This window comes from Rosa chinensis, chromosome 2 (assembly GCF_002994745.2).
Source record: "Rosa chinensis cultivar Old Blush chromosome 2, RchiOBHm-V2, whole genome shotgun sequence".
NCBI classification, from domain to species: domain Eukaryota; kingdom Viridiplantae; phylum Streptophyta; class Magnoliopsida; order Rosales; family Rosaceae; genus Rosa; species Rosa chinensis.
The window spans coordinates 22,881,812-22,892,886 of NC_037089.1; the positions used below are offsets into that span (position 1 = coordinate 22,881,812).

Sequence of the window (11,075 nt, forward strand, 5' to 3'; positions counted from 1 at the left end):
GATTACACCATTTTTCGGTGCGGTGCAGGTCGGTTTCAGTTTGGAGCGATTTATTAATTTAGAAAGAGAAGGCCAAAATCAGGTTTATTTGTACCTAACAATTTCAATAAGGCATAAATAAATTTTGAATGCATTTAGAGTCCACACAAATCAGCAAATATCACCCAAAATATCAAGCAACTTATAGAAAGACCATAGCAACTTATCACACACACACACACACACATATACATCAATGATCAAGCAAACATAGCAACTTTACAAAATATATATTGAAAACCAACATTTCCATCAATAAAGAAATAATAAATAAATAAAAGTAATTAAAATAAATTCAGTGTGAGTCGGTTTAAATCAGGCAGTTTATGACCCGAAACCACAACCGAACCGCTTTTATACGGTTCGGTGCGGTGTGATCATAAAACGAACCGTTTTAATTTGGTGCAGTTCAAGTCGGTAACCACATTTTCGATTCAAAATGCCCACCCCTATCAGAAAGGGTACCGTCAAGGTAGAGAAATTATTAGAATTAGGATAAACCATACTACACCGTCATCAAAATTAAAAGGATGCGCATCAACATTAAAAGGGGGTGGTATTGTGCATAAGAGATGTGCCGCACCATTTCTATGGGGGTGGGGTTGTGCCGGTGACTAGGAAAACAGGTACTTTTATCAATGATTGGAAACATCACAGAGATCTAACCCAAAGTTCTAATACATCATATGCACCTTTTCTTAACAGTTCGATTACATTTCATCTCATTTTACATCAAGTTAAATTTCCCTAGAGAATAGGCATGTTCCTTTGTTGACGCGCACAAATTTACCACAATCTACTTCCAATCAACCAGAATAAGGTAGCCTGCACAACCAATAACCAAAAAAATAAAAAAAACTGATAAAGAAATCTGGGCAATAAAATGCATGTCCAATATAAAATCCGCAAAAGTTATAATCATTGCGACAAAAAGTATAATCATCAAACGAGTTATAAAATCCGCAAAAAATATAATCATAAACAAGTATAATCGTGTTATGGGTTAGAGTTAAAAAAGGTCAAAGGTCTAATCCCTCTGTATAACCACATACCGTATGTATACGGGAAAGTCGTTTCCATCAAGTTGGTATTTTCAAAATTTAGGGTTAGATTGTCTTCTTGTAGGTTCTTCTACAAACTGACATTTGCAACGAAAAACTAGAATGCCTTTCTTAATAGTATAGAGCCCTTGTAGCCAAGAATTTTCTTAGGATTAGGGCTGGTATTGCAGCAGAAATTGATGCAATGAATGCATCATATTGAATATATATATATATATATATATATATATAAAATTAAACTTACCCTAACTTGAGAGACGTATCTGAGCTGTCATAGTCTTGAGGAGCATTATTAGAGTTACAGAGATTGGTTACGGACTCTGATGACTGGCCCTCCTCCGTAATTCTGTTCTCTGAATCAGCATGAACATGCCTCCGTCTGCCATCAGTTCTTTCCACCACCTTCAGCAAAGCATATGAAGAGCTATTAGCAACAAAGGAATCGTAGCATAACTGTGAAGAATAGGGAGAGCGGGGGGTAGAGTGAGAGACAGAGAGAGATATACTTGCTGTCTTAAGCGTTCATTCTCCTCAATCAACTGGACGGCCTGCACGTTTTTATAAATTTTCATTTTAAGGAACTTGTAACGAGAAAAGACAAACCATTTATCATGATTTTCATTTTCAAATAATGATGAAAAATCTTTCGTAAAAATGCATCCCATATTTGTAAACTTTTTTTTTTTTATCGTAACATATTTGTCAACTTATAATAATGCAAACTGATTTTAATTCAAGCTCAAGGAATTCAAGTCTAAAGAAAAGTGTCTTACATTTTTCTGAAGCTCAGTGATCTCTGTCATAATCTTTTCACCCTGAAAAATTACAAAATTATCCCCATTAGTTATACAACATATAGAGCCAAGCCTAAAGCACGTATCAGAAATCTGAAAATGAATAATGGTAGAGAGATCAAATTTCTGATTACATTAGTAATCAGAAGATGCCATAGTTGATAACTTGATACAATAAGTAATAGTTCGTTATATCAAATAATAATGAAACAAATACATTTACTATCACATCATGTGATGGTTTATATATCACCTAAAACTGTGATCCCTGCTTAACAATTGTATATGGTAATAAAAAGACCTTTTTCTCAATCACGCGGCCCAATCCAGATTCAAGTGAGTTCTCCAGCTGTTGCAGTTCTTCCAATTTTAATCCATGAAGTTCTTCTCCCCTCATCTGCCTGTATCATTACACATTACACATTTACTAGTTACTAAATTAAGAAATATAAACAGGTAATTATTATCTAAAACCAGGACATAAAATATACCTAAGTTGATGGCTTTTTGCTGCTATTTCCTTGCTCAACCTGGAGTAGTTGCTGTTCTCCACTAGCTACATTAGAAATGATGATTCTTATAAGCAAATTGATGACAGATATGAAAATTAGGCAGACCAATAGCTATAGTAATGCAAGATATACTCAAGTGCTTGTTAATTTGAATGCTTGATTAATCCATACACCATGTACTAAGCAAAATAATTGAATAATTACTCATTCAAAATCCAATGATTATCTTCGAAATCTTCGAAGAAGTCAGACACCAAGCCACAGATAAAAAAAATTCAGTAAGGACTGGAAACAAAGAATGCAACATAATCATCAAATACTACATATGCAAACTATCATTGTGAATCACAAATTAGGAACCAGCTTAGCAGATTGCTATCACATAATCGAGTACTATAATTCCAAAAAGATTAGTAATGATAATACGTTTTTAAACTTGTTATGTTGTACTTTATATAAGCCCAAATATGATGGTATCAAGTGGACTTTCAACAATCGAATCGAAGAGACACTTGTCACATCAATACCATATTCAAATGGATTAGTAACTAAAGAAATTTTAAAAATCATTTAAAAATTCCCCAAATCTCAAAACAACCAAGATGATTCAATGTACTACTCAACATGCACTCACATAATCTGCATGCAAACAAAATAAGATACCACATTCGATCATGATAACCAAAAAATAGATGATATCTAGGCATATGAACACTTTTCAAAACCTTGAATAAATATCTATCGAGTTGCATAGATCTAGACAACTTGTCAGCTTTTTGATACAGCAACATCGTACTTATATGCTTTTATTTCTTTATAACTATGATATAAAGAGGACCAACCTGTAACTCAAGAGAGGGCTGTTCTAGTTTGCCAAGATTTTTGGAGTGCAAGCGGTGCCTTTCTAAGATTTCCTTCATGCTTCAAGAAATAATAGCAATATATGTCACTAGGTAGCTAGAAAGATTCAAACAATAGTAGTAAACAAAAAATAACAAAGACAACAAAAAGCAGCATATATAAGATGTTTCATGTTTTAGTAAAAAAATTTGGTTTAGCATTTCTAAGATGTTTCCTAATTGATAAAAACTTGTCAAACTGTTAAAATTAAAATCATAATTTATCTCTTTTTAATTTCTTTCCATCGTATTTAGACTACATTGAAAGAATGATAATTAACAACTTTAGTATGCATGAACTTAAAACAAATTTTGTTATAGTTTATATACACAAATCCTTAAACCTCTTGAGAGACAAACTTCAAAATGAAGTTTAAGTGGCTCTAGTTTATATAACTAGCTGGCTCCCAGTTAACATAATAATCTGATTTAATAGGCAAAATGTCACCCACCGGCCTCCTAATTCAAGATTATTCATAGTCCAATTTGATCATCGACAATAGAAGCAAATTCTTTATATTTTGGCTGTAAAAATGGGAAAGTTTGCCTTCTGTCAATGAAAGAAAGGGAACTAGAATTTCCTTTGCATCATGGTAATAAACTGGTTTTGGTCACTCATTACCATTAAAAAACATTGTCAAGTTAGTTCTAGCTACACATACAAGACAAAAAAAAAATGAGCTTAAGCCACAAACAAAATCATAATATAAGAAGTTAAGAACCAAAGAAACAAGGTTTAATGAAGGAATCAAAACATTCCCATCTGACTCAGTTCAGTTTATTGTGACTCCCAGTTCAGGTTACATGTCTTTGTGTTTGTGTGGATGAGTCAGTCAGTCAATGAAACATCTATATATATATATATATATATATATATATATATATATATAGAGAGAGAGAGAGAGAGAGAGAGAGAGAGAGAGATTGTCAAAACCACATGAGCTAGGTACAACTGGAAATGAACTATCCAGCTACTTGTCAACAAAGCCTAGCACTAGTTCAAGCTATCAGAGATAGCAGTAGTGATTAGACCCAGAGAGAGTATCACTTATGGTACATATTCACGAGAAACCTATTTACCGAGATCCATCAGTACCAAAACAAAAGCAAAATCCAGAAACAAAAGCCTCTTATAGTTTGTTACTTTCCCCCCTCTCTCCTCATTCGATTTAGGTCTTATCAATTTTTGCACTGGAAAAAACGTGGGAAGCGAATGAACTTTGAAGGCTGTGAAAAAGAGAGAAAAGAGAGACCTTGAGCTAGCATATTCAAAGAGCTTTCCGGTAGAAGAGAAGATAATAAGAGCAATATCTGCATCACAGAGAACTGAGAGCTCCTCGGCCTTCTTCAAAAGCCCTCTTCTTCTCTTTGAAAACGTCACCTGCCTCGCTGTGGCGTTGTCAATCTTCTTGATCTGAATCTTCTCCCGAGCCATCACTCAAATTCTTGATGAGTTCTCCCACTTTTTCTTCTTCTGGAAAGAACAAATCCAATATGATGAGAATAATGATGCATATGTGAACTATCTACCTTTTTTTGGAAATTTTGGGTTATCTCGGTCAGGGAATAAACCAGCGTATAATCAACGAATACTAACCAGAAAAGGCAAGGAAGTTGTTGTTATATGTGAGAAAAGCAGAAAATTAGGCTAATAAGAGAAGGACAGGTCCAGTGGGGGCGCCATTTTGCCAAATTTAGCCAAGAATCTTGGGCAAACCCTAAAGATGAAAAATTCCTCTCAGAGAAATAAACAGCAAAAAAAGAGAGAAAGAGACCATCTTAGATCCACTACCACCATGAACTATGAACATAATGAGGAAAGAGAAAACGAATTTTCAACCAATTGGAGCGCATGGAACATAAAGAGAATAGGTGTGGATGTGGAGATTAGGTGAATTTATTTGATGCTTTCTTTTGAGTGCTTCTTTTCTTTGCTTACTTACCGGTGTGGGAGCTTTAGTGTTGGTTTCGGTGCTCTATCGCTGCGTTGGTTGGGCTGGAGTGGAAACTCAAAAGCCACCAATGGGGATTAAAAGGAGAGGGGGAGGGAGAGAATGTTTGTGGAAGCGTGAAAAAGGAAGGGAAGGTCTTTTTATGGTAAGCAAAGAACTTGGACTTTTCAAAGTTTTTGCCTTTTAGTTACAGTAATGGTTAACCATGGTACTGTGAAAACTCAAATGTTGAGGTCCAAGCAGATGGAGTATTAGTGTCCTAATTACAATTTGGTGCCTACGACCTAGGTTTTTCAAGGACAATGTGTACCCACTCTAACAGTCACTTATTGGTATCTGTCCTTCACTCAAGATCATTTTTTTCTTGTATTGTCGTTTAGGTGATTGTTTTTTTCTCTATCACTTTCCTTTTTTATAGTTACCTAGTTTTATTAATTATATATTTATTTTCTTAATGAGGCTGAAAACCTACATCAATAGGAACAAAAGTTAGGAAGGACTGAAGGAGTTTCAGACCCGCAATCGGTAACTGGGATTTGGTGACCGGGAAGAGATGACTATTCCTTTTTTGAGATGACAAACTTGCGTTGAAGAAGACAATGTAACGGTGAAGACATATCGAGATTGTTCCAAGGGAGAAACTCATGGAAGTTAATCATAATGAAATTGGAAGTGAAGGAGCATAAATTGGGGTCATGTAGGATTATGGGAAAATTCTATATTGGACAACTGAGACTGCTACGGACTTACAATTAGTGTATGTAGCTTATGGTCGGATCAAGGAAGAAGAAGATGGTTTACAAATAATCTTTAAAAAGAGACGGGGAGAAGAAATTTATTAATTTAATGCTTCTTGTTGAAGTTGCTTCCAACTGTTGAATTCTTTTAAAAAAAGTGACTATCTCAAAAGTTAATTCAAATAGATCCTAGCACCCAATCATGGTAGAGAATTCATGTCCTTTTTTACTATGGTGTAAATATGAATGTTGAATAAAAATTGAAAAACGTCAACCATCATATCAATAGAAAAGCTAAGCTTCTAATGATGACATTTAAAATGAGGACTTCTTAATCTACGTTTGTGAGACCTACTTTTTTATCACATTTTTGTTAATCAACTGATAAATGTTTAGATATTCATGAATATATCATTTATGCAAACTTTCAACCAAATTAAAAATCGTTAAAGCATTTATAATTGTGATTTATCATTTATGAACATGAAAGATTCAGGTTTGACAGATTTAGTTTGTCCATTAATTTGATCTAGTTCAGTACCTTAACGATTATCAATTTGAAATAGAATTTTCAAGAGTGATCTACTCATGCGTATATAAACATGTAACGGTTGATTTGCCGTACTGTAATCGAAAAACGGATCTAACAACTATTAATTAGGAAGCCCTCATTTTAATGGTCTTCATTAGAAACTCTCTCGAAAAACTAAAACAACATAAAATTGCACGTTGCTTTAGGGTTTTTGACTTTTTTCATCGGATAGTTTGCACCATTTCTGCCAAGTTGAGTGGTCCATTGTACATAGCTTCCTCGCTTGTTTGATCTCTCAGTCCCCATTGGATCCTCCTTACCGAAACTACCATTATCAATGGTGTTGTCCATGATCCTTTCAGACGGGGTCGTGCACAAAATCTCTATCGGATTCAATGCATGGTGGTTGTTCTTTATGTTGGCATCCTTTTTTACTCTCTGATGGAGCCCTCATTATCCAAACATGTCATCTTGTGAGTGTGAGAAAAGCTTAGTCCTATTGTGGAACCAACTGTTATGTTGTAGTTACATCCATCTCTTGTGGCTTCTTTGTTGAAAATGAAGTCTCATGAACTGTTGTGGGGCTTTGTCGGTGTGTAAAATATGAAGCACACACAATAAGCATTGGCAATTTCTATAGATCGAGGACATCTTTACACACTGTCTATCGATCACTGACAATTTTATTTTTAGTAGAGAAGATGATTGATCTTACTCATTTGTAAAGTTAAGTATTTTGTCATAAATCGATACCAAATTAAAGATTGAGAGAGCCGTTATTATTATATAGCGGATATTTTATAATATTATATTGTAATAACAACATTAAAGATCTGCTTATTTTTAGTATCTTATTTTTTTTTTTTAGGAGGTATTCGTTGTGGTTTCCCTCTCCTTTTAATTAATAAAATGGAGTGTTAGAAAATGGAGTGTTAGAGAGGTTTTATTATTCCTCTTCTATCCTCGATCTTACAGGAAAAAAAAATAGCGGACAACGGTTTAAGAAAGAAGCTTTTGGGAGATTAATGTTAATGGTCTATCGTCAAATGATCTTCCTCGCGGGTACTATGATTCTTCTGCGACCTCTTGATGTTTTGAATTCTTTTGGTGTTTATTTTCTTCGTTTGGAATTGGTTGGTCAGTACTGACGCCACTACTAGAAAACCAGAAGAAAATAGTTTAAATATTTCATGAGTTAAGGCAAGACTGACAGAAAGTCGGAGCAAGAAACGATTAAATTAGAGAAGAAGAAAAGCTGAGCATCTGTGCCCAGCTGAACAAGCAATTAATTTATGTAAAACTGTGCAAGCATAGGATTAATTAAGCTTTATGGCGATGGTGGCAGTTAGGTGATTGATGAGAACGGTACTTCGTACTCGATTCTTTTGCTGCCCAGCCCCAGCCCATACTGGTGTCATGACTTGACCGGAGCAATTGATTAGATTAGATTCTTTTTCGAGTGTTTAAAGCTTTTCCGGAGTACTGATCTACAGTGATGGACGATGACTGGTCCTACACCTATACCTGGCCAAACATGTCCCTCCCTCAATAATCATGCACTAATTTCTTATTTGCTTTACCATTATCGTCAGTACACCTACACCTATGCACTAATTTCTTATTTGCTGTACCATTATCGCCAGTACACCTACACCTATACAATGCATTCCTTTTTTAGAATTAAACTATCTGTATCTACAATTTTTTTTTTTTTAACAAGTATCTACATATTTATCAGGGAAAAAAATACAAACAGTACCTAAATTATGGTCGACTCCGAATTTCTGTACCCAAGTTTCCAAAACTATCACTTTAGTACCTGAAGTTCGGACCCCGACCCAACTTTAGTACCTAGAACACTGTTGGCCGTTACGGAGTTAGTCAACTGTCAAACTTTGAGGGGTATTCTCGTCCTTTCACCAGATTTCTTCTTCTTCCTCAAACTCTCTTCATTTTCTTCTTCCTCCCAACTCTCTCATCATCTTGGGCACGGGTGGGCTGCGCAGGCGCGGGCGCTGGGTGGCCTGCGTAAGCGTGGGACGCGGGTACATATGTTGAGTCGGGCTAGATAACCTGGGTACCATTGTGATAGTTTTTGAAAATTTGGGTACAGAAATTCAGAGTCGGTCATAGGTTGGGTACTATTTGTATTTTTTTCCCAGGAGGTAAAGACAGGGGGTCGGTTTTACCCCTAAGAAAATGCCACGTGGCATGATAGTTAACGCCGTCCATGACGGCAGGTACGAATGTTGGGTCGGGTGAGATATTTGGGGTACCATTGTGATAGTTTCGGAAGCTTGGGTATAGAAATTCGGAGTGGCCCATAAGTTGGGTACTGTTTGTAATTTTTTCCCTATTTATCAGAATTTTATTTATTTATAAAAAATATCGAAGATATAGGAGAAAATATATCGTTTTTGAAATAGTCAATTTATTGTAATTATATATAAATAAATAGAATAATTCTATATATCCCAAAATTGTGTACCAAAATTGCTTACCAAGTGACGTGGCATACACCATGTCATCACTTTCTTTTGAAAATTATGCTGACATAGATTTCTTGTTGGCTGTATAGAAATAAGAACTGATAATAAAATTAATATTAAACAAAAATCACAATTAAACAAAAATAGCAAATAAATAAATAAAAATGAATAGATGCACATTCTTGCTTTTAGCAACCTCGATGCCTAGATCAAAATATCAGAACAAAAACTAATCCATCGTTATGAGAAGGCCAAACGAAAAATTGAGAATTGGGAAATTTTTTATGTATGAGTTTCTATGTTAATTAATGGCAAATTAATCCATGATTGGTTGGTGTTCTCTCTCTCTCTCTCTCCAGAAAATTAGGATATGAAAATAAGAACATGGAGGACTTTCAATCTCCTCTCCTTAATATTGCAATTTCATTTCTTGTTTTCATGGAATCATGAGTTTTTTGAAGATCAAAACCTTCCCAAGTCTTTTTAGTCTTGACCAATGAGCAAGAGAGAAGACATAAGAGAGGATTTCAAATGAGTCATCAGAAGAGAGTTGCTGCAGTATTAATGGTTAGATTGCTTCTTCTTCACATGTAAATATGTCAAAAGATTAGGGTTTGTAATTTTTTTTCCATAATTTGTATACAAAATCTTTTCTCAATTGTGTTTTTAATTAAATAAACAAATCCATGTCATTGAAATTTCATAATGATATTGATGAGATGGTATGTGCCACATCATTTGGTAATCCATTTTTGTATAAAAATTTGGGATCTCTAGCATTACTCAAATAAATATGAATGTCAACTTCGGAAGGAAATCTTCTGTCTCCAATTTTCTGTCCCTCCATTAATAAGTTGACATCTGTACTTCTACTCCACCTCATCTGACTCACATCCCATTCTGTTATCTTGTAAATATCTTATATTTTAAATAAATAAAATGAAATACATACCCAATTCCATAGTTCTTTCCCTCATTCGGAACCGGAAGTCATACTGTCAATAGTGCAACATGCGAGCGATCTATCTCTTACTAAGAGTGGAACATTAAATCATGGAGGGTCATAAGTGAATCTCTCTGTTATATATAATAATTGGGTCATATCATTCTAAGCTTGATTTTGCATATCATACTAAGCTTGAAAGCATATCCAGATCTTGATACTGAGCATGAACCCAGAACTCAATACTCGTGAACTCGGATCTTACCCTTGCAGAACTTACTTTTGACCCCAAATCAAAATAATCTTACTCATGCACCCAGATCTTACTCATAAACCCATATCGATCTTACTCATAAACCCATATCAAAATGATCCTACTCATGAACCCAATCACAATAAGATCAAAATGATCTTACTCATGAACCCAATCACAATTAGATCAAAATGACCTACATGGACAAAACTCAGAAAAGAAAATTCAATTCAAAAAAGGAAGACAAGAACCCTGTGGGTGGCAAAATTGAATTGAAACCACAACCAAAATCTCGAAGAGAGAGTCATAGACCCCAATTGCAGAAAATTAAATCCTAAAGAAGATTAGTAATCGGACGCCGATCACATCAAATCCAAACCAAAATCTGCTTCTCTGTCGGGCATTCGACTTGGAGAAGATGGGTCTCAAGTTTGAGAGTGTGTTGCAACTGAGTAAAATGACGGTTATTTTCATTATTTTAATTAAATATTTATTTTTTGAAATTATAGGTTAACAGAGTTAAATCACTGTTAGACGAGTTGGACTGAAATGCCAGATGTCAACAAGTAATGGAGAGACAGGGAATGAGACAGAAAATTAGGGACAGAAGATTTCCTCCCATCAACTTCATCTACATCCAAAAAAAGAGATTTTAGGTGGTTGAAAAGCCGCTCGCTGGTCTACGAAAATGCAGTAATCAGACCAAGACATATGACCCATATAGTGCGAATTTTAGTGATGAACATGATAGTTATAGATTTCTTTAGAGCTGCTGACTATTTCCCTCATAAGGGAATAAGAATGAATCCAACTGGATGACTGATCATGTACTTCTCCATATTGATTATATCCATAAGCGTTATA

The 11,075-nt window shown here is 34.9% G+C and overlaps 1 protein-coding gene across 3 annotated transcripts; it reads right to left on the bottom strand.

The window, feature by feature from the left end:
* Window positions 1-650: 650 nt before the first annotated feature.
* LOC112190889 (MADS-box protein SVP) lies at window positions 651-5,402 on the bottom strand. 3 transcript variants are annotated; one of them, XM_024330395.2, is made up of 10 exons: window positions 5,249-5,385; window positions 4,903-5,023; window positions 4,559-4,779; window positions 3,249-3,327; window positions 2,386-2,450; window positions 2,196-2,295; window positions 1,874-1,915; window positions 1,607-1,648; window positions 1,345-1,502; window positions 651-864 (listed from the first exon to the last, which is right to left on the bottom strand). In XM_024330395.2, the coding sequence occupies exons 3-10, from the start codon at window positions 4,738-4,740 to the stop codon at window positions 846-848; spliced, it is 687 nt and encodes a 228-aa protein (XP_024186163.1). In that variant the 5' UTR covers window positions 4,741-4,779; window positions 4,903-5,023; window positions 5,249-5,385; the 3' UTR covers window positions 651-845. The 3 variants fall into 3 exon arrangements, with proteins under 3 accessions (XP_024186163.1, XP_024186165.1, XP_024186166.1); XM_024330397.2 differs by lacking the exon at window positions 4,903-5,023 and having other exon boundaries at window positions 5,249-5,402; XM_024330398.2 differs by lacking the exon at window positions 1,607-1,648 and having other exon boundaries at window positions 5,249-5,392.
* Window positions 5,403-11,075: the final 5,673 nt, after the last annotated feature.